We start from the raw sequence: 27,516 nt of genomic DNA on the forward strand, positions 1-27,516 counted from the left end.
TACGTGTTCCTATATCAGGCATACAATGTCGCTGTGCAGCGTAGATATGTTTTTTGTTGTTTTTGCACCTTTGTTGGCTATCTTGTACCTTTTTACATTTATTTCATGCAAATGGGTGTGTGCAGTCTCTCAGCTAATTAAGATTTGCTCAAAAGTCTTAAATAATTTCTCTTCCATTTTATACGTTGAGTCTTTTAAGAACCTCAAATCTTAAAAAACGGTATGCAGCAGTCATAAACACAGTCTAATGCCTCCTGCATCTTTTTTTAAATGATGGCCAAAGATGGAAAAGTGGAGGACAAACAAAGAAGAGCTTTAAGATCTCCCATCCATCCATCCATTTTCTAACACCCTGGTCCATAGTGGGGTCAGGAGGTGCTGGTGTCTATCTCCAGCTAACGTTCAGGGCGAGAGGCGGGGTTCACCCTGGACAGGTCGCCCGTCTGTCGCAGGGCGCTTTAAAATCTGTCTGCAGAAAATAAACTGAATCTGCATCATGTTTTAAATTATGAATGGTATCATTTGTTTCATAGTTCATTGGAATCAACTTTTCAGAGCTAAAATAATATTACAGTACTTCTTGTTTGGCATTTCTTTGACATTTGACCAAATACATGGAAACAATTTGTACATTGGAGACTGAATTTTAATGATTAAGATTCTTGGAAATTTAATACTGAATAGGATCTGCTTACTCTCTTAAATCAGACACTTTTTTGTGAGATTACACTGTATGAACTGAACTCGTTTAAAATCTAAAATAGATGGTTAACACTTTGATGTAACAGTCCTATAAATCCAGCAGGAAACATGGGGAATCCCATGCAGCTCCGTGATGTGAAACCAGGTCCCTGTTCTTTGTGCAGCAGAAGATTGATGGCTAATTCAGAGGAACATTAACGTTTGCTGCTGTATGAGCAGCTGATGACATGCAGCACTTGAAACTGATGTTCCTGACAGAAGAATATTTGAGTCCTGAGGAGAAATGCAGAAAAACTGTCTGGTTGATCCACCTTTAAGCAAAACTCCCAGACATCTTAAAGCGTTTAACATCATGGTTTTTTTTTAGCTATTTATGTGTATTTTTATGCAACTTTGTGTGTAATCTTAGATTTGTGTAACATGTTGGCCATTCTCAATTCATTTTATTTTTGTGCCATTATGTTAAATTTGCCTCCTATGTATGTTGTTCTAGATACATGCATATTTTTATTGTTATTTAGGTGTTTCAAATCTCTTTGTTAATATTTGTCTTCTAAGTTCATATTTTCAGAGAGCATTACTAGACAAGGTTTCATGAAACACATTTTGATTTTAATCTATTTCCTACTTATCTCAATGCTACTTATACCACAAAATAAGAGAGGTAAAAAAAAACAAACAATAATTAAGGTAAATTAAACTAAACACTCCATGCTTTGTTGCTTTAGGTTTTCCCAGGTTTGTGTGGAAACGAGTGACACATGATAAAGTATCTGAGGTGTCGGTCTATCAATGATTTATTCATTTTCTCATCAATAAATCACGCAGCAGGGAGTGAGCTGCTCCTCCTTTGCCTTGCTTCACTCAGCTTAAGGGAGTATTTTGGTCCGTGGTGAAACCAGAAGCGACATGGCGACATGTCGCTGGTGGAGCATGACTATGACGCAGCATCAGTACAGAAAAACCTCAAACATGAACTCAGAAACTGGTTTATCTTAGTTTAAATGTTAATTTCCTAAAAGTTCTAACTACAGATTGCTGATTATTATTATTTTTTTAGTATAAGGGAATGTTCAGCAAATTAGATTCAACCCTGAGAGAGCCACCTTCTTGGAACTATCTGGGAATGTTCTCTGAAGATTCCCTGAATGTTCAGCACAACTTTGACGATGTAACCTTGGAGAACCTCTAGGTTCAGGATACAACCAAACAGTGTTGTATAAAGTACTGAAATCTCAGAGTCAAGTAAAAGTATAAGTACCTCTCCAAAATATGACTTTGGTAAAAGTCCAAGTCACTGACTGAAATGTTACTTGAGTTAAAGTTTTAAAGTATCTGAAACTTCTTGTACTTAAGTATGGAAATTACTGTAAAAATGGATGTACTCAAGTAATGTAATGAAAAGTACAAGTAAAAAGTAAAACAAAGCAAATGCAGTTTGAATGACTTTTTTTATATTTTGGTAAACTTGTCAAATACACTTAAAATAATGTACCCAACCAAGTGCAGGCAAAATTAAACCTGCTAATAGATATACCTGCAGGCATCATTTAGTTAAGAAAATTAGGTGCTTTACCTATAGCACAAGGTTAACTTAACCTGCTTTACAACTGAACCAGCTTCTTAGTATACCCTCCAGGACAGAAAATACAAAGTTTTTGTAAGCCTTAAGTTTTCCCTTCAAGTAAGGTCAGTGCTGAAAATGAGAAAAATAAATAGTACAGAAAATGCGGCCAACATGAAGAAAAAGAGCTGTTACGATTACTCTACTTCACAAATCAGTGAATCAGTCAATCCTACAGTCAGTAGGTGGTGCACACAACTGGTCATTATGCAAAAGAAAAAAAGAATTGGGAGGGAAATGCAGCTTATTGGCATCTGTAAACCTGGTTTTGAACTTGCATGCCTTTCCTATATTCGTTAAATTTAGTCTAAATTGCTATTGCTATGGCTTCTGCCCCCCCTTGAACAGAGGAGTCTAGGTAGCCTGCTACAGTCAACATTAGGCCTAAGCTAAATACACCACGTGTGGAACTGAAACAATGCCAAACAAAGTTCATTTATGGTCAAGATTTCACAATACAGTAGTGCCTAGTGACCAAGCTATAGTTACTGAAACAGGAGGATTATAACCATTTCATAAGAAGTTACCTCGATGTGTTTCTTCAAGTTGGACGGGGAGTTTTTGTAAGACAGAATTTCCACATCTTCGGGCAGGAATAACATACACTGCATGCGGTACGACGAATCTTTAACACCCACGAAAGAGTATATTGTGTTTAAATAAGGCTATGGGCTCTCATCACCAGCTGGTGGTTCCCCTGGACCGTGTTGTGGTCTCCGTCTCCTCCTCCATGTGACTGCTGCTGATTGCGAGACTTGCTTTGTGTTTAATGGGAGAAGCGAAACAGGTGTATCCTATTGGTGGTGATGAACAAGCCCAGGTAAATAGGCTACGGACTTTGTTCGGTAGCCTACTTGCTACTTGCTAATCAGTAGGTGGGATCAAAACACTTGCGTTTCTCTCTCTCGCTTTTTTGTAACGAGTAACTAAACCACACATTGAAAATGTATCGGAGTAAAAGTACGCAATTAAGTTCGGAAATATAGTGAAGTAAAAGTGAAAGTCATCAAAAATTTTCATACTCGAGGAAAGTATGAAGTACTCCAAAATATACTTAAGTAAAGTAGTGAAGTATTTTTACTTCGTTACTATACAACACTGCAACCAAAGCAAGTATAACAGCGTCTGACTCTACAGGCTTTGCACATCTGGAGACAAAAGTGTTTTGCCCTTCTTTACGAAACAGTACAGATTTTCAGTTGGGTTTGGACCTGGACTTTGCCCAGGTAACACATGAATATACTCCACATTCATCTAAGTTGTAGGGTAATGCCATCTATTTCTAATTGCAGTCTGTAATTTTGGATGTATATTCAGGCTCTTTGTCCTGCTGAAAGGTTGAACAGTCAGCTTTTCCTCCATCCATTCATCCATCTTTAAATAAACTCTGACTTGTTTCCTTATCACAGCTGAAGAAAAGCCACAGAATGATACTGCCATCACAGTGTTCCACCATTTTGTCTTCACATGGCACACATCTCTATTCTTTTACTTTGTTGTACTGCTTCTCTCCTGTTAATCTTGAGAAATATTTCAGATTGGATTTATCTTTTTCTTCACATTAAAGACTCCTTCATTATCATGTTGTCAAAAGAATCAGGCGCCAATATAAAAACACATTTTACCAGTAAGATATCTAAAATGATCGTAAATCCTACAAACAAAATACTTTATTTTCATTTTTTCCCCATTTGGTTTTGGTTCTTTTTCTCTTTTTTTGTGGGCTCCTAAAACAGAATTTGAAGCAGAATAATTTAGAGACCCAGATATTCACATGTTGATCCAGATTGGAAGAGGCTACAGTGAAGACTCACATGAAGGTTAAAGGAACACAGACCCGGGCAGGAACCGCCACCCTGTCTGTCATCTATTTTTAGCGGATGACAGACAAGTTTTCAAGCTTGTCTGTCCGCTTCAGAGGGGAAATTCACTGAGTCACAGTCCGGGTCTGGGTCTCTGAGGCTCTCAGGTTCACCGTGTTGCTTAATTAGGACATCCCGGAAGAGTGCGACCGGAGCTCCTGCTGCTGCTGCTGCTGCTGCTGCGCACAGCCGAGAGGGGAGGACGCACTGGACCGCATGGTGAAGGCGCACAGCCCAGAACAAACCGGACGGAAATACTAACAAACCCAACTCAAGACGGCGGCAGAAACTTACTGAGGAGCAAAGGAGGGAGGTAAGATGTTTCTATAGGATGTTTTAGATAGACTTTATCCAGTGACAGGGAGGAGCAGAGGGGCTGGGGTCCTGCACTGGTGGGTGGAGATGTGCGCGTCCCTGAGCAAATGGGCAAACATCTTCACTGCTCCGTGTTTTCTCCCACTCCCCTGCGGTGTGGGTGTATTTTAATCATTATGGAGACCGCTATTTTCTTTTGTCATCATTTTTCTGGTCTCGCTGGGTGATTTGATGACACGACTAAGCGTTGAAAGTCAGGATCACCTTTTGTAATGTTACACCTTTACACACAACACAATAGTAACACCGACGTGATTTCAAAGAATCAAATCTCAGTTAGGTTTGCATCAATCTGTGAGCTTCATTGCCTTATAAACTAAAGTTTATGATACCTCACAAGTTGATGAGGAATAAATGAGCTGAAGTGTGACTCAAAGTACAAAACACAGATTCAAAATAATTTTGGTTTTGAATTGTCTTCACAATAATTTCATACATTTGAAACTTTATTAATTGAATCTACTTTAGTTTTTTTGCACATTTGCATGTTTTCTCTCTATGCGGGAGTTTTTTCTGTGCCACCTATGAAATATTACGTGAATATTCTTCACCGCACATGTTCAGAATTTCATTTGTGATTTATTGTTATTATTATATAGTTTATAGGCTTCAGGGTTTTAGCACAGATACAAGGTTTTCCTCCCTAGTTCAGCTGCTTATTGTCTCAGGGAGTGCAGCCCAGCACTCTGAGGCCTGCATTAAACTGTCTTGCAGTGGGTCCATTGCAGCAAACGGCAGGCTGTGGCCCAATATAGCCCCAAAGATCAGATACCAGGGCACAGGATCCACAAGCTGAGATCCTTCAGGACCATGTGTTGCTTTCCCAGCTGTTGATTTTTCCATCTTTACACTGTGGACATGAAAACACACCTCTGAGAACAAGTGGAGGTTTAAAAACGCACCTCAAGAATAATAATAATGGAATCAAGTCGACTGCAACATTTTCTTATTTGCTTCATCATTTTTCTGGAACAAGAAAAAAAAAAAGCTGATTGTTGAAGGACTTCATTAATATTGAAGGCCACATGAAAGCTAACAAAAGCACAACTGCAGGAGTCTTCATATCACCATGGAGAATTTGGCCCACTGAGAACAAGACCAGTTCAGATGCTGGATATTTTTTGCTTCCTGGATGTTTGTGCAAAGTTTGACCTGCAGTAGGAAACAGGAACAGAATCTGTACTTCATCCACTTTTTTACACATTTTGTCAAATTACAACCACAAACATAATTTAATCACTCAATAGTGTACAATTTAAAGAAAAGGTTATATTTTAATATTTTTTGATCGATGATCACAGATTCTTAGTCGAAATTAGGCCCAGGCTTTGACTAGACCATACTAACACCAAAAAAGCATTCCTTCACAACCAAAAAATATAACTCTGTGGCACAATCAAATGAATCTGTCAGTTCTATTGGATTCATAAAAACAGTCAAATAATCGGTCAAATGTAATCAAAGTATGTAATGTAATCCATTATGAGAGGCTTCCTGGATAACTTCTGGTTTGTGGATGTTAAAAAGTTCTCTATTAGTAAATTATTCCAATAATATACTGCAAAAATACTGTGAAACGTGTTGAATTATTCCAATTTCTTTAAACATAGAGAGCCAGACTCTTGTGAACTGTTTAAATCTGGTCAGAGGTTTTCTAAGCTTTCTTAAGGTCTGACTTTTCTTTAGTTTTCTCGTATTTTCTGTACAGTTCTTGTATCTGACCATGTCAATTATGCAGTATATGTTTAAAAAAAAAAAACAATCAAATGAATAGATATCTACTCTGAAGTCCCATTAGTCGATGTGTGGGGCTGCATGATGCCACACTTGGTAGCACTGCAGCAAGAAGGTCCTGGGTTCAAAATATTGTCTGAGGTCTTTCTGCATGGATTTTGCATATTCCGCGTGTGCATGCGAGGATTCCTTCTGGGTACTCCCACAGTCCAAAAACATGACTGTTAGGTGAATTGACCTCTTTAAATTGTTGTTATGTGGGAACGAGTGTACATGGTTGTCTGTCCTGTTTGTCTCTGTGTTGCCCTCTGACCCTGCAAGGACAAGTGGATTTTAGAAAATGGATAAAAGATGAGTGTGATTAAATAAAACTATCTTCAGCTGATTAAATGCAACCATAAATAATTTGCTTTAGAGAAAGAAAAAATGATACAAAGCTCTAGCAGAAGAGCAGAGAGATTCACCATCTTTCAGTTAATCGTGTACTGCAAGGAAAACTTCATGCGTACATCGAAGGCATACATATCTACTGAAGCTGAAATTTTATTTGTTTCTGTCAAATTGTGGTTCTTATAATAGGTTAAGCTAACATGTCAAAAAAAAAAGCACACAAGCTGGGTTTTTTTACATGTTGCCATGTGACATATCCAACTTAAAATACGTTTTTGCTCTTTATGTACCTGTATAATTTATAGTTAACAGTTTGGCATAGAAAAAAAAGAAAAGAAAACCAATAGTAGACAGATCATTAATAAAAAAGATCTTTGGAAAGCCTTGTGAATTCATGTTTCCTACTTTGTGTTCAGTTTATAATACCCATCCTGAAAAATGTAACCTTACACATTGTGTGAAGTGGAGTTGAAATGAATTTGTTTCCCCTGGCTCCTTGTGTTTTCCTCAGTTTCCATCAGTAGTTGATGTAGTAATCCTAGCAGGAGCTCTCCAGGTCTCTGGAGTTCATGTTGTGGCCGCCCGCAAAGCAGAAATAACATCTGAGTCTCACGACAGGCATGTGTCACTGCTGGGAGACTTCTCAACGACCTGCATCAGGGCATGTTTGCTGCTCACGGTCCGTAATCATGAGCAGAAATTAACAAACAGGGGGCATTATTAAACCTGACACTGGTATACTCCTTTTGTGTGTTTTTAAAATTCTTTCTGTAAAGTAGATATATCACCATATTGTAATATGTGATGAAGGTGGCAGGTGTCAGATTGGAGAGTGTGTGTTACCCAGCAGTAGTTTGCATAAACATGCAGTGGATAGCTGGATTGAATTCCTCTTTTGGCTGACTAATAAATATTGGAAGCAGGCCTGCATTGTCTCAGGATGAGCCGTACGGCTGGGCAGTGTTAAAACGGATTAGCTATGTTTTGTATAACAGTTCAGCTCTAAACTTAAGCAAAATATCTGTTTTAGTAAATATGAAATGTAATCAGTTTGAGATTTTAATAATGAACTCTCTACTTCAAGTTTTTATACATCTAAATGTGCAGTTCCGTACTAATACATTTATAATCCTTAAATCTTGTTACATTTTGTCACAACCACAAACTTTAATATCATCACCTTCCTAAAATTATGGCCTAAATCTTTTTTTTTTTTTTTTTTACCTAAATATCTCTTGGAAAGAAAGAAACTGTGATTTTCTTTTGTGACAAAAAATTATCTAGGTCATTATTTTAGAAAGTTGATGACCGATGCAAGTCATTGGGATTTTTTATTGCATTTCTTAGATCAACATGAAGTAGTTTGTAATTATAAAGTCGGGCTAGAAAAGCTTAAGTGGCTCAAGAACCATGTATAATTATCCTTCATCTTCACAATTAATCAGTCTATCAAATAAAATCCCAATTTTACATTTAACATGAATGAATATGAATATTTTGCAATGCACTGTTCATAAAAAAATTCTCATTTCGGTTTCTCACAGTCTTTTTAAGTCTTCTTGTCTCTTCAACTCAATTATATGATGGATTTGTGTGTTTAAGGTCAAAACCTGTGAACGCTGCATCAGGCTAAACAACTTAAACACCAACTGTCTTCATATTCAACAAGCTGCACTTCCTACAATGAAGTCTTTGTGAAAATCAGAGTAAAAGCATAGTTTCAGAGCATCTTCTAGTGATGTCCAGATCACTAAAATAAGTATTTCTGTTTTTGTTTCCAGGATTGTCACAATGGAGGATTTAATGCAGCGGTTGGAGCGGGCCGTGACTCGCATGGAGGAAATATCCGTCACGATGCAGGCGTCCAGCAACATGCTCAATGGGAACTGTGTCAATGGTGTAGATGGAGGTGAGTCGGTGCTTAAAAACATTTGCTGAAGTGTTTCCCTGCTGTTCTATAGCCAGAACGGGTAAACAGGATTTCTGTGTATGTGCTTTCAGGTCAGAGTGTGGAGGTCTTCGACGTTCTGCTGAAAGGTCCACTGTCAGATTATCTGAACTGCAGCAGAGCTGTAGGAAGTGAAGTGGAGAAACATGTAAGTCACTTTATTTAAATAGGACAGGATAGAAATAACCTTTGTTGTTTATAGTATAAGAATTTACTAACATGAATTAAAAAAGGAGCATAATTTAAAATAAAAAAATGTAATAAACGCTTGTAAATGGAGCAACACTTTCTATATGGCCTCAGAAAACAAAAGTGTTTTGACCTATATTTGAAATACAAAATATATGCAAAGAACCATCTGCATGTTCTGTCCATGTCATCAATGTTTGTCGGTTTCTGGAAGAGGAGTCGTCACGTGGAACTGATCAGCCAATTACAAGCAGATTTTGGTGTAACTATGGCGAAAGTATGACAAAACAAACAATATTAGTAAAACATATTGTTTTACTAAGACATACTTTTTTATCAAAACAGTATGTTTTACTAAATGTGCATTCACTTTTTGCAGGACACATTATAATTGACTTTAGTCACAATAAAGCCTATTCAGAGCTCTCCCTTTTCTGTTGGTGTGCGATTTTTAATCATTTGCAAAAGTTTTTGTAAAAATATTCTAAAGAAAATCCAAGAGAGTGTCTGGAGACAAAATTCAAAATATAAAAGTTTGCTTAGGCTTCACAGCTATCCTTTTCTGGCACTGTCTTGGGATAGTTTTTAAAATAATTTTATTAAATGTTTCATAAACACATGAGACATTTAAACATAAATGTACCACAAAATAAATAAATATTTAATCAAATGTTGTAATAATTTATTTAAGACGCTCAATGTGTCATTAAAGTGAAGCTTAACATTTAACTGAACACTTATTTATTTCATGGCACATTTAATTAATGATTTAATGATGTATTTATTTATTTAATTGTGTCCCTTTGACCTTTCATAATAAATTAATAAACATAAATTTGGTCAAGGTTTGCTTTTCTTCCTTTATGTTAGCTTGTGACAGTTTCTGTGTCGTTGCCTAGAGGAGGCTGGAAATGAACATTTTAACGGTTTTTAAAATACTCAGTTTTAAACAGCAGCTGCAGTTAAAACTGAGCTGAAAGAACAAATCCTTTTTAGTTCCTCATGGAAGAAAATGTATCTAAAGTGGTCTCATTAATGTGGAAGTGTTTATACACAGCATACAAGGAGTATTTGTTCAAATGTTAGGGAGGACCATGGAGGAAAGAATCTTTAATTGAAATCTTATTTTGGACCGCTTTACTAAAAGTTAGATTGTCAAAGCGAAACAAGAAAAGAGTGACTCTAATCTAAGCAAATCATTGTTGGGTGAAGTGGAGTGGATTCAGTTCTCATTTCCCTGGACAGCAGCGTGTAAACAGTGAGGACTGCTCCTCTCCAGATCCCGCTCTTTGAAAGATACACACACGTCTGGACAGCTGAAGAGTCCTGAAGTGTTTGTGGGAGGTTTGTAGTGTTCACATTTCTGCACAGTGGCAACAATTTTCTTTTCTCTACAAAACCTATAGGAAGAAAAGCAGAACTTTGGCCCTACATTTTAACTTAAACTAGTGGAGGACTGTTTTCTTTTTAAGTCTGCAGATCTTAAAATCACGCAACACAACAGAGAGGGCTTCAGAACAGAGGAATGATGAATGCCTGTATTTTATCTGTTTCTCTTTTTTTTTGTTTCTATTTCTGTGTCTCATCACTGGTCTGAGTGGAGGAGGGATCTGTGTATGAGTGTAACTGAGAACCCGAGGCAGGTTTTTTTGTTCTTTTTTTTGTTTTTAGTTTTCAGAGCCCCTTATATGGAGAAAACCTCCCTGGTGGTTCCTCTGGCCCATGACTTGAGGTCTCAAACACACACAGGACTCACATGGCTGGAAATAACCCAATCTGTGTGTGGGTGTGTGTGCTGGCCGGTTTCACCATCACAATCTGGCAATGATACTGGCGATAGGTTGCCAGGTAAATATGCTTTTAGTCAAAATCAGTGTTAATCTTTCCAATTTCGCAGGCCGAGATGGTGAATGAGGCGCTGCAGACTCAGAGAACGTTTCTTCAGATGGCTTCCACGCACCAGGAACCGGCACAGGTAAATCAGCACAATGTTTTCACACTAAAACATGCAATTATAAATACAGAGAAACTCTGAAAAAGGGCGGTGATCACTTTGGATGTTAATTAGCAAAGAAACAGTCTAGATTTGTCTGCGGAAATGATCATAGGGCAAGTTCCATATATGGGATTCATCAAATCTGTGCTGATCAGTCGATGTGGAAACAACATGATGTTAATAAATCTGTAAATCATGAATTACTGAGAGCTTTAGTAGATTTTGTGTCCTCATCCACAGTATTTTGACAAACCAAAAGAGTCATAAAACTTAAAAACATATTCTTTTCTGGCAAATAAAGTTCCTATTTATGTTTTTACAACATCTCATTATTTTATTCCAAACTGAGGTATTAAGCAACTCTGTTTTAAAGAAACTGGAAGAGGTTATTGATCCTCCAAATAAACATGGCTGCACAGATCAAAATAACACCACAATTTCTGTACTAACATCTTGTCAGGAAACCCAAAGTAAGCTCCACCATGATGTTCAGGTGTGAGCAATGAAAAAAAAACTCCTTGATGGAGAGCACCTGCAGTGTTATGGTTATGTAGCACCTGCAGCACCACTTTCTGTTTCACACAACTTCATGCTGCTGCATGCATTCAAACGCGTGACGATTCCTCCTGATGAGGGCTGAGCAGGCCTGTGATTAGATCCTCCCTCAGCTTTCTACTGAAAGCAAAGTCAAACAAAACACCTTCAGCATGCATACCAATGATGCTGCAAATCCATGAAAGTTGATTCACTGAACGACAGGAAAATATTTCCATTTTCTCTGTAAGGCTCTGTAGGAAGCAGCGGCAGTACGGTTCTCGAGAGCAGTAACTCGGTCCTGCGTGAGAGAGAATCTCAGCCCCCTGTCCTGTTTTCCCCAGCAGACCAGGCCCATCCAGAGGGATTATTCTGCTCTTTGACCAGGAAAACTGCTAATGCAACACATTCCCAAAATGCCAAACGGCAGAAGAAAAAGAGGGTTGTGACAGAAAGCTGCGTATGAAAGAAGTGATAGTGATATCATCCCTTTGGACTGTGCTGTTTGTGTGCTGTGTGCTGGTGTCAGAGGGTCCACCAGGAAGTGAGTACTTCCAACCCGTCAGGCCATTGGCTAAGAGGGAGAGAAAAAAAAGCTTTCAGGCAGAGCCTGGAAAGCAAACAAGGAAGTTGTTTGGGTTACGCGAAGAGAGGGCGGAAGAGACAGATGTTAGAGGAGAAATGACCACATTTATTTAGAGTTTCACTTCAGGCATGTAAAATCTCCCACTAAGTCTTTGACTTTTGAAAGATGCACCAGCTGTCTCTCCTGGTCATCCTGGCCTTCTTTTATGCCCCCTGGTTGATTTTGTGTCTGGTAAAAGATTACTGTGTTTATTTATTGTCTTTATTAAATCTTGCCCTATTAGCTACTTCCTTTTTGCTTGTTTATTTAATTGCTCCTTTATTGTTTTCTCTTTGATTGGTGTCATTTTTCTCCCCTGGTTTGTTTACTCCTCTAGTTCCTGTACAGTTCTCTGTGTTTATCATTCACCTTCCCTCAGGTCGTCAGTTTTCTCCTCTTCACAGCTTTCTCCTGATTCGCCTCTGCCTGCCTGTTTCTGTTTTCCACTGATTAATCCTCCTGGTTGCTTTGTAATTTTCACCTCTCCCTCAGTAAATATGCTCATCAGTTGTCGTTGTTCCTCCTGTTTAATTACCTGTTATTTTCCTTGTGATGTTTCAGTTTTTCCTGCCGTTTCACTAGCTACTCCTCTGCTTCAATTGACGAGACTTGAAAACTAACATTCAGTGATTCTCTCCAATAAATCTCAGTTTAAGCAATAACGTAAAGAATGGCAAAGTTTAGCATATTCCCTGGTAGAGACGTACTGAAAGACTTCAAGCGGAAAACTACTGTGTGTAAGATAATAGAAATCCATGTAGCATTTTTCTTCTTTTTCATAATTATGCAATGCTTTGCATTGTTCTGTCATATAAAATGTTTAAAAAAAAAGTAGAATCTGTTTACAGATCTTTTAAAATTGTATAAGTCTAATTTCATAAGACTTATAAAAATGTCTTATAAAATTAGACCCTGTTGGTGAGAAGTTATGTTATTTTAATGAACTTTTAGTTTTCAGCAGGATTGGTTAAAAACTGGTGGGTTTTTTTATAAAATGGCATATTTTAGCTTAGAGAGGTGGAAGTAGCGATGCTTTCTGTGCACAGTCGACATTAAAACCTCCCAGATTCCCTGGGTAAAATCACAAACCACCCACTCTCAGAAATAAAACCTCCTCACCATACATTTATTTAGCTGTAGTATCCAGTGCAGCTGTAAAACAGTGATAAATAAATCTGGGCAATACCCCCTCTACTTTCTTTCACCCTGTCTCTTTCAAACACACACCCCCCCCCACACACACACACACACATTTCGCAAAGTTCTGGCCTTTCTCTCCTGCGCTGCGCTGTTGTGCTCTCTGACTTTTTATGGACATGTTCTATATTTGAGCCTGTAGTCAGTGTGAGAGATAGAGAGTCTGAGTGAAACAGAGAAAGGAAGGCAAAGAAAGTAGCGTGACCTCAGGTTGGCCTGTTAACGTGACTGGGCTTGTTTCTACGAGTTGTGGGTCTAGGATGTTCACACAGACAGACAGTTTACATCCCTGTAACAGGACGATCCCTATTCTGATCCAGTGTTTGAATATTAAGATATACAGCTCAGATAATTTGCTTTATAGGCTCATTTTAATTGATAGTATGTATGTCTGCTTATTAATATATTTCTAATATTCTAACAGATATTTATGCTTTGATCTTAACCATTTCACTATAGCTCAGTTTTAGAATTGAGCCTCCATCCCAGTTTAAACTTGTCTGCAGGTTTTCTTTCCTCATATTGAAATGAAATGAACTTATAAAACACTTTTCAGAATCACAATCAAAATCAGCTTTATTGTGTTGATGGATTGTGTACACAGGCAAGGAATTTGACTTCAGAGTCAAGCACTGACAGCGTACAGATATACATTATGAATATATGAATTTTAGATTAAAGAAAATGGGGATAAATAGGAACTATATCCAGATATCTGTGGCCTTTGAAAGAAAAAAAAGGATTGTGAAAGTGAAAATATGCATATTTTCTTTCACAGCCACTCAGGCTGTTCACTGTGTTAATCAAACAAACAGTCTGACAAAGAAACAGTTTCTGTGGCAGCTGTTTCTTTTGCAAATATCACTTTGTAGCACCAGCCTGAAGATAAAAGTCTGAACAGTTTGTGTCCAGGATGTGTGAGGTCTGCAGAGATTGTAGCTGGCCTTTTCTGACCCTAGTTGATTCTCCCACATGTTGTGTGGATCTCTGCTGCTCTTGCACAGTTAAAATAAATTTCTGATTAATTATTTTCTCACCTCATACTTGTTAGTTTTTTATCTTGCTAAAATGGAAAAGCCACGTGTGATTGTAGTTTCACCTGACAATTTTCTCCTACTTTCTGTTAAGCATTTTGAACATCCAAGGGGTGTGAGTACCTTTACAAAATACTATTTCATTATGACAAAAGTTGAGTGCCAAATACAGTTTGGAAGGAACATGGTTCTGGGAAGGAATTTACAAAGAGAAAAATGTACTCTGGCTTTTTCCACCTCGTCCAGTGTTATTTGTTTTTGTTGCTGTGCACTCAGGCATGCAGGAAATTCTTAAAACTTGCTCACCGTGGTCAGTATTTCTTTGATTTCCATCACACAGAAGCTTCAAAGGATACTCTTTTAGTCTTTGGCTGGAGCATATTAACAGTATATATTTCATACTGCTCTGGGTTCAGGGTGAGAGATGTTTGATTGGTAAACTGTAAACACTGGAGGAGCGGGACGCCTTACAAGGCCAGAGGGATCTCCCCATGGATGAAGGAATGTCGGAAAGAAAAGGAGCGATGGGGAAAGGTGGATAAGAGCCGGGAGGCACGCAAAGCCGAAGCTAAGATCTGGAAGATCCAGTGGAAAAAATGTCTTATAAAATTAGACCCTGTTCTGAGAGCAGGTTTGGGGTTTACTGTGAGGACGGGCGGAGGAGGGCAGCTGAAAATCATCTGAAGCATTTCTGTAAACACTATCAGTCCCAATAGACTACATGTCGACGTCCTTCTGAATGTTTTCTTCCCCTTTTGCTGTGATTCTGTTCATTTCTCAATGTTTGCTTTTGCAGATGGAGCTCCAAGACCTCCTGAAGCCAATTTCCGATCACATCCAGGAGATCCAGAACTTCAGGGAGCGAAACCGAGGCAGCTCGCTCTTCAACCACCTGTCGGCCGTCAGCGAGAGCATTCCCGCCCTGGGCTGGGTGGCAGTGGTACGAAACAAGAATATAATAAAGCAAAATCTCATCAGGAGAGCTAGGGGTGGACAACATGAAGTTTGATCACAATATTTTATGGTACTATTGTCATAATGATAAAAGTGACAATAAGAACTACTTAGTGCAAATAGTTCTTATAGTGCAAAGCTCTGACTGCATGACAGCAATTATATCTCCACAAATACAAATATTGTTCTTGAAAAACATCTTTAGGGCATCAGTCATATGTAGAAGTGTGATTTATGACACTAAATTACAAATAGTAAATGCATTTAATCATATTTTCAGATATATTAGCATTTATTGATAATTTCATAGAATAAACAGTGGAAACAAGTATAAAATCAACAATTCCAACAATACAGACAGATTGAGAGGTTTTAAACATCATTAATTAAAATTTATTATGACAACAATAAATTAAAATTAATACTGTGATAATAAACAATAAATGACATGATAAATGCCCACACCCACTGATAACTGTTAATGTGGATTTATGAAAATATGAAATAATTGTAAAAGAAAATAAAGTCTAGAGTTGAGATACATTTCAAAAGGAAACATTTGCAGGGTTTCGGTTTCCCCTCAATAGAAGGGCTTGGAAATGGTCTCAGCATTTCCAACTAAATATCATTTTTATCCAGATGACAGCTGCCTCTCTTTAGGACCTTAAAACTGTTGAAACTGACTCTGGTCTGTGTAAGTCGCTGTCATGAAGGGACCTTCCCCAAATTTATCAAAAACATACTGAACTTTCAAATATCAGCGTGAACTTCTCAGCTTTTACCCTCAAATGAAGACAAATCTTCAGTGGAGGCGAGGTGTTTATATCTCTGCCAGGATGAGGAAAGACTTTCTCATGAGAGCGCATCTTTTCTGTTCCTGTCTCAGAGTCAGAAACCAGGTCAGTACGTGAAGGAAATGAACGATGCAGCCACCTTCTACACCAACAGAGTGCTAAAGGACTACAAGGAAACGTAAGTACGCTACAGAAGTATTGAGTAATGATAGTATTAAAACTACTTTCTGATTAGGACAGGACTTTATTGTGTTCTTTAATATTTTAAAAGGTTGGCGCATAAAGAGCAAGTGATCTTTGATCATCTTTAAATAGGATTTACATAAAAAGAAGGTTGATTTCTTTTGTCAAGTGAATCATTTCTGTGTTGGTTGGTCATTATTATCCCATCAAAAGACCCAACAGTAACCCATTCTCAGCTTTGGCAGACACCACCAGTTTTATGTAAAATGTCCTAGAGTTTCAAAGAGTTAATGAATCCCTTTGCTCTAAAAAATTTTCCAGTCTTTTGGAGAGAAACAAACCCACAGGATTTGTCCTTGACTTGTACCTAATGGGTCAATATAATATTGTTATGAGGACTTGTTAAACCCAAGATGCCATTCTTTGCTGTAGTTCTCGACCAGTGAGCATTAAAGGTTGTCTTATTATCCTTTTGTTTTGCTGCACCTGCTAGCAATAATATAATATAAGTCCCTTGTCCAGCTTTGTTTGTCATATGAGATGTTTTCTACTTTTTAATTGCTTCTCTGAGTGTAGATATGGGTAAATTTGGGCAAATTGCTTTGTTATTGTAAACATTTTCTAACCTAAGAATGGTGCGTTCTTTTGTTTTTCCATTTTTTAAAACGACATTAGACTTGTATATCACTTTTAGTAGGTAGGTAGCTGAGGTTAGATGAGTTATTATTATTTTGTGGCATATTCACTTTCTGTAAAAGTGTTTTGTACAAAAATGTTTTAAAGCTACTTGCAATGATAATTCATTTCCAGCAATAGTTTCATAGATCTATGAGATCTGGTCCATTCCTCGTTGTTCCCTTATAGCTTACTTTTGTTCTAATCTTCCTCCTTCCTCCTGTTTTGACCGTCATGTTCGTCTCCTCTGTCCCACGCGCTCTCTGTTCTCCCAGCGACAGACGTCATGTGGACTGGGTACACGCCTACCTGTCAATCTGGACTGAGATGCAGTCCTTCATCAAGCAGCACCACACCACAGGACTGGTGTGGAGCAAGACTGTGAGTCGGATTCTTTTCTAATTACAACAATCTGAATTAATTCTGTTGTCTTTTCCAACATGTGCTGGTAAGCAGAAGAAAATCACTGGTGTGTTATCTCAGCTGTGGTTCTGCTCTGATATTTTTAAACCAGCTAGGTTTTCCTTTTTTTTTTTGCAAACATTTCCATTTTTAGAGATAAAGCAGCAGGGTTACATAAACCACTGCAGAGAGCATGAATGAATGAATGAACTTCTCCTCAGTGGCTGCACATCACAGGTCTCTGCAGGGCTCTCAAAACACCAGCCACTCCCACACACACTCCTGGTTTTGGAACTGCTTCTCAGGAACTCCTCAATAAATCCCAGAGATTATGATGGCAGGAAAATAAATCTTTTGAATTAATTTGACCTTTTTTCGGCTCAGTACCTCATAAATATACCCAAACCTTTTTACATTTTGTCACTTTAAAACTGCAAATGTTAAGGAATTCTTGCAGATCACATGTAATGTACCAACACACACAGTGGTGCATAATCCGAAGTGGAAGAAAAATAATACACGATTGTCTAAATTTCTTTACAATAAAAGACAGAAAAGTGTGGTTTTCAAATTGTACTAGCCCCCCTTCACTCTGGTGTGCCTGAATAAAATAAACTTCAACAAACTTCCTTCTGAAATCACCAAATAAAGAGTCAGACTGCGTGTAATTTAATCGTAGTGAACAAAAAGGTACCAGGGTGCTCCTCGGAAACATCAAGGATATTGTTGTCTAGAAGTTTAAAGCTGAGTTAGATTAGAAAACAACATCCCAAGCTTTGAACATCTCACAGAGCTTTTCACTGCATCGTCTTAAAATGAAAAGAATCTGTTGGCAAGACAATCGAGCTGTAGAGTTGTGGACTCTACAAATCTGACGTTTGTAGAAAAGTGGGAACTGAGCTGATGGGGGCTGATGGGAAGATGGATGGAGCTAAATGCAGAACAATCCTGGAAGAAAATCTTTTAGAGGCTACAACTGAATGCATCAAATCATAGCTGTGCGTTGGAATGGTCCAGTCAAAGTTTAGACCTAAATGAAATTGAGTAACTGTGGAGAGACTTGAAAACTGCTCTTAAGACCAATACTATCATTCTGAATACAAAGTAGAATAGACAAAACATTCTGGCTCTGGATGTGAACAAATGCTAGTGTTACAAGCAACTTGATTAGGGTTTACGATATATTAACACAGTGGAGTTTAAAAGAAACTTTAAATCCTTTTATCATTACCTTCCATTTTACAACTAATCACATTAACACTGTGTAGCAAACAATGTAGAGCATTTAGCATTGTTCCCTCCCACTCATATTGAGACAGAGACAGACTTTCAATGTTTCTTCTATATTAAATGTTGAAAACTTACCCTTGTTCTCTGCCAGGGAGAGAGCGGCAGTGAATCCGATCATGTGATCTCAAAACATGGCTAATGGATCGGTGAATGCATGCAAGTATCGGCCAATGCCGGTACGAGAAAAAAAGAGCACAAATATCGGCCCAAAATATCAGCCAGTCGATGTATCGGTCAACTTCTAATTTGAAACAACCGCCATATTTTGTTGAGGTTTTAAGATCTGTCTCCAGAATTTATAAAACTCTCCAACATGATGAAACTTCAGTCCAAGAAATTTCTTATGGCTCCTACTAAAACCACAATGTGTCTTTATTCCGCATGCATTTCTCTCTGGGCTAAGCAGCCTCAATAAACCCAGGTGCATCGCTGAGCTTTAGGGACAGCTGCGTCTCCATGTTTGCGCTAAAAATCATATTCTGCTACTTTAATGTGAGGATGAATATCTGTCTGATGCTGAACAACTGTGACCACATGTGCTCTCTGGACACGGAAACCTGAGAGCCTGCAGAGGCTGCTTGTGTCAGCTGCTGCTCCTGCTGTCAGACGACAGAGCTGGTGTGTGTGCGTGCACAAGCAGGGAAGTGTGCTGCTCCAACAGGTGGCCCTCAGGGTTTACTTGAATGGAGGATTTCTTCACAGAGGAACCTCGACAAAAGGGGCCTGTGTGCATTCGCTGCCTGTGCCGTAACCTAAACTGCAGGGCTGCTTGCTGTTCGACACAGCTGCCGTCTGCCGCTCATTTACGGGTTTAGTGACAGAACCATTCTCTCACATACAGACACATGTACGTACGGTCCGGCCGCAGCACAACGGGGCAAAGAAAAAGAGCCGGAGGTGGGGCTTAAAGTCTGAAATAAAAAACCACAGCAGCAAACTGTTCCAGCAAGTTAGTGCGCCTGTCAGTGCCACGCTTTTTACAACTTGAGTCAGTGAGGTGCCAAATATTTGTTCCAGCTGTCCTCTGTGGGCTTACTGATAACCAGGTTCTGGCCTGCAGTCTGTGTTAACTGTGCAGCATAAGATAAATTAAGCCAGAAAGACTTTACCTTTTTTCTCTCTGGTTCTATAGATCTATCAATAAGTTTATTGCTATGATTTAATGACTGGGTCTTTAAAATGACAGAAAATAGTAAAGGCAGACCTCAGAGCTACTTAACTGATGTGTGCTTGCGTTTTGTTTGTCCCTTTGTTTTGGTATTTTAGATCGCTTTTGTATTCTGATTCTATTTTATTTTTTCCACTCAGTCATCCGTACACGTTTGTACTTTGTATTGAAACTTTTAGCTTTTTCTTATATGCACCTTGTGTTTTGCTTTTTATTATTTTACTATTTATATTTATCCTTTTGTTTTCAGTGTTCATTTGCCCCTTTTCATTAGTCATTTTTCTTCAGCTTCAATGCGTTCTGTTAATTGTCCCCTGTGAATAATCACCTCTTACATCCTGCCAGATCATTCCAACATAAGACATTACTCATGTCTTATGTTTTCTCACCTCTATCTTTTGGTTTCTGTTTCTAAGATTTTTCCCCTTTCATGTCTCAGTTTTTTTATTAGCTAGTTTGGGATTATTTTTGTTTTTGCTCTTTGACCACCAGTTTTTCTCTTCAACTCTTTTTTCCTGGCTTAATAAATTTAGGCCAGATTTATTTGGTTGAATTGTTGAGTTTGAATTGTGCTGTATTTTGTGTCGCTCAGCTTTAAATTTTTCAGTTGAAAACCATGCCACTTGGGAGATAAAGAGTTATGATGAAGCATTTGTCCCATCAAGAAATCATAGTTTGAATTCATCCATATGGGAGAATAATGAACAGGCGAATTTAGGTTTTACTGCTCTAACATCTTACAGCTTCAATTTAATGTCAGTATCGGTATTTCCTGTACAACACTCCCTCAAATGGACAATTTGAATACTACAGCTGCTGATTCTAAAACATGTTACAGCTTTAAGTTTTCCTCAACCACAATGCAAATCATTTCTTTTCTTCCCACAGGGTCCCATTGCTCCTGTGTCTCTCTTAGACTCGTCTCTGCCGTCCAGTGCTCCCTGTCCGCCGCCTCCCCCTCCTCCTCCTCCTGGCCCTCCTCCGGTCTTCACTGATGATGACTCCAAGCCTCAAACAGGCAGTGAAACACCTCAGCACTCAGCTTTGTTTGCCCAGCTCAACCAGGGCATGGACATCACTAAAGGTAAACCCAATACTGGCCTCAACTGACCAAAGATGTTCATTCAGAATCAGGCGTTTGATTTTTGTTCCAGTCCTTGTTCTAAAATGTATTCTTTGTCACATTCATTATTCTGCACAGTGGTTCTTTCAAGACCGTAGCTTGATGCTATTTTTTTTGCTTTTTCTTCCACTAAACTTTCTATCAATATCCTTTCATGTTGCACTCTGTAAACAACCAAAATCCTTAGTAATACTCTTGTTAGAGTGTCCTCCATAGGGAGAGAGTCAATGAATGTCTTCTTTCTGTAAGCTTAATATATTTATTTGGAAATATATTTTTTGAGAAACATATTAGCAAAAATAAAAATTAATCTATACACAAGTTTTGCTTTTTAAATTAAATGACTGGTGTAAATTGAACATTTGATTTACTGAGATCTATTTGCACATGTCTAGGTCTGAAGCACGTCTCAGATGAGCAGAAGACTCATAAGAACCCCAACCTTCGTTCTCAAGCGTCACCGATTAAAACCAAAGATTCCCAGCATGAGAACGCTCCCAAAGCAGCAGCCCAGAAAAGACTCCCTCTGCTGGAGCTGGAGGGAAAAAAGTGGAGGGTGGTACGCAAAACTTAAGTTATTGATATTAACCCCCTTTCCTGAGATTCATCATGTTCTCATGCGTACGCCTTGTCTTGTTTGTTGAAGGAAAACTTTGAGCAGAAACACGACTTGGTGATTGAGGAGACAGAGTTGAAACAGGTGGTGTACGTCTTTGACTGCAACAACTCCACCCTGCAGGTCAAAGGCAAAATTAACTCCATCATCGTAGGTGAGCTGCCGAGACACAGAGCTATAATTATATGCTCCTTCTAACAATTTCTCTAAGCTTGGTTTGTTTGGGCTTTCCCCAGATAATTGTAAAAAGCTCGGCCTGGTTTTTGAGAATGCTGTTGGGATAGTAGAGATCATCAACTCTAGAAGCATTCAGCTACAGGTTAGTAAAGATATATATAATCTGAACTATTACAGTGGCTCCTCAGATGATAACTGGCCAATTATCACCTTTAAATATATCCAGTTTAGCCCTGCCCTCCTAACCCTTGTTACTATATGGACTAAAAGAGACATAATTGAATAAACACCTAAATAAATATCTAAAAAAAGTGACATTCTAGATGTGCGCATGTCTTAAAATAGTGCCTAAATAGCTCAATAACAAATATAAATTTAATTTAAACAAACATATTTTTATGTATTTCATTATTTTTATTTTTAAGTTTTTCACAGCAAGATATCTTACATTTATTTAATCTTTCGTTACCAATCAAAGTTAATGAATAGATTTAAGACTAGTATAGCTAAAGGTGATTTATCTAGAGTTAACTTACTGTCCAGCTGAACCAATCAGATTTTAATTATTTTTAGTACGAAATAATTGTTCTAAAAATAATGTTTGCTCTGAGGTTATTTCACCTCAGAACAAAACAATTTATACAAAATATATTTTCAGATAATTCACTTTTTTTTATTGAGTACATTTAAATATAATATTTTTGATTTGATAAGTTGTTGATATTTAAATAATTATGGAAACAATTATTTATTCAACATTCCCATTTCCAGTTTTATTTAAACTGTGGCATACATAAATTGTTTATTCATTCATGATATTGTGGTGTTTTGGGACATCAAAATGTGCCAAAATTAACACTTGCACTGAACAGCGGTTAGTTTTTCAAGATGTTAAAACAAGCCAGTGTCCTGCCAGATGATTTCATTCCCTCCTCTCTGCAGGTGTTAGGAGTTGTTCCTACTATTTCTATCAACAAGACCGAGGGCTGCCAGGTCTACCTGAGCAGAGCCGCTCTGAACTGCAACATCGTCAGTGCCAAGAGCTCTGAAATGAACATCCTGATCCCAGCGGGAGACGATGACTATGTGAGTGAGAAAGCAGGAGGAAGGCTCCACACTCAGAGATAAGCACATCCGTTTGTGGGGACATTATGTTTCGCTGGTGAACTCAGCGGGATCTTTTTGATTTGCTTTCTTTGCAGAGGGAGTTTCCCGTCCCGGAGCAGTTCAAGACCGTTTGGGACGGCTCCAAGCTGGTGACAGAACCCACTGAGATCGCAGGATGAGATGCATGTCAGGAATCCCTTTTAAATGCGTTCACGCCCCCTTGAATGTTTTCACCTTTTGTAACGTTACAAACACAACCTTCATTGTATTTCATTAGGGTTTAATGTGACAGACCAACAAAAGGTAGTGTGTAACTGTGAATGCTCACAAATTCACCATATATGCAGGATACCTGTGTATCCAGTAGCTTTTTACTTCAATACCATTAAGTAAATGTCAAAAGTAAAATTTAGTGCAAATAATTGCATTCATAACTCATATAACTAGAAAATAAAGTTTATCTGTGTGTAGTAGAAACTCGGTATAAAGTCCAGACAGTTCAAAGAGCATCGTGAAGGCAAATGAGCACAACTGACCAGTCACTGATAAGGTTTTGGAGTAGTTTTACGGCAGGTCTGAAACATGGTGGTGGCAGCATCATGCTGTGGGGATGATTCTCTCCAGCAGGGACAGATAAGGGTTTACAGAAAAATGAATAAAGCTAAATGGTGGAAGTTCACTTTTCTGCAGAATAACAATGCTAAACATACAACGGGATTTTTTTAAAATTGTTTTTTAATTTTATTTTTTGTGTAAATAAAGAGTAATGTGTATAAAGTATGACATAAAAGAAAGGAGGTAAGATTAAATAGGTTTATACTTCTCCTTCATACTCCTTTTCAAACAAATAGCTCAAAAATGCATATTAAGGTATTTGAACTGTGGATGAGAATATATTTGAAATAAACAAACAAACATCCATCTCTACAGTATAATGGTTTATGTGTTAAAATGGCATAGTCAAAGTCCAGGCCTAATCTAGTTGAGAATTTCTGGCAGTATTTCAACATTGTTGTTCACGGATGTGCAAAATGTGCAAAGGTGGTAGAGACTCACCCCAGTAGACTGGCAGATGAAACATTTTAAAATGTTTATTCATTTAAAACGGAAAGGTAAAACATGCATAATTATGCATTTCTTTATGTGCTGGTCTCTCACAAAACCCTAACGAAATATATTAAACTTCAAGGTATCCACAAAATGTGGAAGAGGTATGAACACTTTAGCAGGGTACAAGGGAAGTAATAGATAGTGACTGCTAGGTTAACCTCTGTAACTGTATTTGTGACTTTATCTTTTTTTTTTTGGCACTTTTCAGCTGTTAAATCTTCCCACCCCCACAGGTTGATCAGATTACACTGAAACAAACCTAGAACCCATCTGTTACATGTCTGTGCCATAGCAATAAAGGCATTTATATGAGACCATGTAGCTACTGAAAATTTAATCTTTAAATATAAAACTAACATTTTATACTTTCTCTGTTCTGGATCGTTTATTCCTATTTTAGCATCTATTTTAGTTATGAGGTTTTTGCATTTATAGTTGCTGTAATCAGTAAAAGGATTGAGCTCAGACGGATGTAATACACTCAGATGTGCTGCTTTGCACTACAATTATGCCATTTGTCTGTAGTATAATTTAGCACTCGTTATGTCTTTGTACATCACTTTAATTTGTAATAAAATTAAGCACAGAGCACTAGCATAAGACAGATAGAAATATACATGAAACTAATGTTTAATTTACAATAAATTTATGTAATGCTTGTCATTTTTCAAATAAAGGAAATATCTCTCAGGTCTGACTTGCAAGAATGTTCTCTAGTAGAAGGAAAAATTCAGATGTGTGAAAAAATCCTGGTGAAAACTACAATAATAATAATTGTTCAATTAAACTTCCAGATTTGGACACAGAGGCGTTGTTTAGTGTTTGATCACCATGTTTCCCTGAGAGTCTTGGGTAAAGAGCATTTCATCGTCTTCATCCTCCTCCTCCTCCTCCACAGGTTTGTAACTTCTCACCAGTCCAGGGCTCAGGTTACTCTGATCCTTGAGTGGGCTCCTGGTCTGGAGGCCTCGATGTGCTATCACCCTGAATCCCTCTGAGTCCTGAGTGAACAACGTGGCCAAACTGTCCTCGTCTGATTCCTTGCATTTCTGCTGTTTCTTAACAGGAGAGCTTCTTGGTTTTCTCCACAATGAGTCAAAATGCAATTCTTTCACCAGACTGCTCCCCGAGTGATCGGTTTGTTGTTGTGGTGGAGTGTTTTTCACCTCTTCCCACTTATGATTTGACCAAGTTCCAAGATGAGATAAAGAAATATATTTACTTGGAGACTTGGAGGAGATTAATCTGCTATTTTCTTTCCAGTCTTTGAAATGAGAACAGTTTTCAGCAGGTTTCTGAGTTGATGTCTTTCCCTCCATATCTTTTCGATTTCCAAAGCTCTCTGAATTCTGAATATTGTTTATAAAATTTGACTCTGAGCTGCTGAAGTCCTCAGAGTACTCACTAAAGGTGAACATAGGGTCCTGACTCCATGGCCGCGGAGCGATTTGACTGTCATTATCCAGAAGTGAGGTCTCAAGGAGCCTCCGCTTGCTCTGAGGGGGTTGACACTCTGCAGATTTACCTTCTAGTGAAGCTGAATAGTGGGTTCTCTCATTGTGCCATGTAGTTGTGCTAGTCTCTCCCACATTTTCTCTTTCCAAATTATAATCCATACCGGCATCAGACTCCAAATCCAAGTTTTCAGAACAATTTTCACGTGCTCGTTTTTTCACAGATGAAACAGTTGCGGGTCTGGTTGTGGTGGATGGGTCCAGGCTTGGTGCTTCAGTGGAAGACATCTTGTGGAGAACTTTTGGAAGAAATCATTTTAAATATAAGTTATTCTAGTAGTCACATTGCAGCTTTATTATCTTTATACTGATTTCTCCACAGGGTTCCCACCACATTTATCATTAGCAACATAAATTTCTAGAATCATTTGGCCTTTTTTTGGCCAATTCTTAAAGTAAAAATTAAAGTTCTCTGACATTATGATCGATTTCTCAACAAAAAATAGATGGAGGAAAGATGGAGAGACTGATGGACAAACTGCGTGGTGGTTAAATAGACGGATAAATTAAACATTAGGACAACTAAAGGCTAAGATGTAGAGAAACTGATATTTGCTTACTATGTTGTTGTTTTCAATATTCATAATATTTGTACTTAGAAGATAACTAATTCAAAACGCGTCCTTTTCCGATCTCTTTAAACTGCAGAAACCATGCATAGATTTCACCTGTTCAGCTCAGAAACGTTCAGTGATATGTAAAAAACGAAGTATTCCAGCTAGCTTTGAATACTTCTTTTCTTCAAGCAGTCATTGAAAACACCATCAAATCTCACAAGCCTCAACAATTTTCAATACTTTATCAATGCAAACACTATTCTTGTAAAAATATTAACCATTTAGGAAGCTACTGGCTGCTTACCTCTACGTTTAGGTGCAAAAAAAGCAGATATGGAACTCTGTTTAGTTTTTGGCATCTCCATTTTAGTCTGAGTGAAATTGAGGGCTACAGCCAAACTGTACCCTCCACCTTTAGCCAAGGGATTCAACAGTTTAGAGATAGGACGGGCATGGCGTTTCTGGGGGGGAAAAAAAGAGCACAAAATGAGAAATAAAAAAAACAGTAAATAAAGACCGTAAGGTAACAATTCCATTTGTGTTTTAAACTCCAATAATCACCTGTTTAGCCTTTTCTTTCAGCTCTACCGTGTCCAACCAAATTCCACATTCTTCCTGAGCACAACGCTGCGGTGCTGCCTTAGAGTTTTTCATAATGGAAAATGATCTGAAAAACATTAAAAAAGGGTTTACATTTATCTTTCAAAGGCATATCAATATATGTTGTTGTTCTATATACTTTCATCAACAAAAAATACTATTATTTTAAATGATAATAATGATTAAAAATACATAAATTGTAGAACTGATAAAATGCTATCATAAATAAGGAAACACTAGACAGATATTAAAAAAGGGTAACATTTTGGAAACATAAAAACTATTTTAAACCCTTTAGCCGTAGATAAAAATGAAAACACAATATTGGATTACCTTATAATGTAGCTACTCTAAAGTCATACAAAAACAAGATAGAAAACATAATAAAATAACATTTTCAGGCATTAAGGACCCATTAAAAATGTAACAGAATAAAAAGTAACACTTCAAATTAGAAGATGAAATAAATATAAAGAATAACGCAGAATCACTACCAATCAAACGAAACCCCTGCCTACATAAATGGCAAAAAAATCAAATTGAACGCGTAAAATTGGGATATTTGTGTTGTGAATAGCCCATTTAAACATGAAATGCGATACTTGTTCAGAATTGTCACAAACGTTCATGTCTATTCAAAACTGTGACGTAAAGTTGAAGGTAAATATTTTTCGGGTTTTCCATCAACTGCAAAATTGGGGACTACTCCAAAGTTTTACACAATAAACTGAACTTTGGTCTTCTCCTTCGCGTTATTACGTTGTGGCCAAGATTTTTCTTTTCTTTTTGTCTTCGATGTGACCAGACAGACGGGCTCCGTACTTACCAACCTTGACGATGAAAACACATTAAACGTTTTTTAAGGAAAGGTTTTTCTTTTCACTCATTTCAGTTTGAGTCTGCCGCCTTAACAATGAGCTGTCCATTTCGTTTGCCTGTTTAGAAACAAGGGTTGGTTAAAGCTCAACATGCGTGTTTACGTCACATAAATCTTAACGATATTAAATCTAACGGAATATCAGTAAATACCTACAGT

At 37.8% G+C, this 27,516-nt stretch overlaps 2 protein-coding genes across 3 annotated transcripts; one reads left to right on the forward strand and one right to left on the reverse strand.

Moving 5' to 3' along the window:
- Nucleotides 1-4,275: 4,275 nt before the first annotated feature.
- cap2 (cyclase associated actin cytoskeleton regulatory protein 2) lies at nt 4,276-24,499 on the forward strand. 2 transcript variants are annotated; one of them, XM_032581188.1, is made up of 14 exons: nt 4,276-4,501; nt 8,290-8,393; nt 8,469-8,596; nt 8,689-8,783; nt 10,722-10,799; nt 15,007-15,150; nt 16,051-16,136; nt 17,092-17,197; nt 20,565-20,760; nt 21,195-21,358; nt 21,446-21,569; nt 21,652-21,734; nt 22,535-22,678; nt 22,795-24,499. In XM_032581188.1, the coding sequence occupies exons 3-14, from the start codon at nt 8,479-8,481 to the stop codon at nt 22,876-22,878; spliced, it is 1,422 nt and encodes a 473-aa protein (XP_032437079.1). In that variant the 5' UTR covers nt 4,276-4,501; nt 8,290-8,393; nt 8,469-8,478; the 3' UTR covers nt 22,879-24,499. The 2 variants fall into 2 exon arrangements, with proteins under 2 accessions (XP_032437079.1, XP_032437078.1); XM_032581187.1 differs by lacking the exon at nt 8,290-8,393 and having other exon boundaries at nt 4,277-4,501.
- Nucleotides 23,988-27,420, reverse strand: aunip (aurora kinase A and ninein interacting protein). The gene is made up of 4 exons (XM_032581189.1): nt 27,307-27,420; nt 26,442-26,547; nt 26,185-26,341; nt 23,988-25,562 (listed from the first exon to the last, which is right to left on the reverse strand). The coding sequence occupies exons 2-4, from the start codon at nt 26,532-26,534 to the stop codon at nt 24,625-24,627; spliced, it is 1,188 nt and encodes a 395-aa protein (XP_032437080.1). The 5' UTR covers nt 26,535-26,547; nt 27,307-27,420; the 3' UTR covers nt 23,988-24,624.
- Nucleotides 27,421-27,516: the final 96 nt, after the last annotated feature.

This window comes from Xiphophorus hellerii, chromosome 13 (genome assembly GCF_003331165.1).
Source record: "Xiphophorus hellerii strain 12219 chromosome 13, Xiphophorus_hellerii-4.1, whole genome shotgun sequence".
In the NCBI taxonomy this organism is placed as follows: domain Eukaryota; kingdom Metazoa; phylum Chordata; class Actinopteri; order Cyprinodontiformes; family Poeciliidae; genus Xiphophorus; species Xiphophorus hellerii.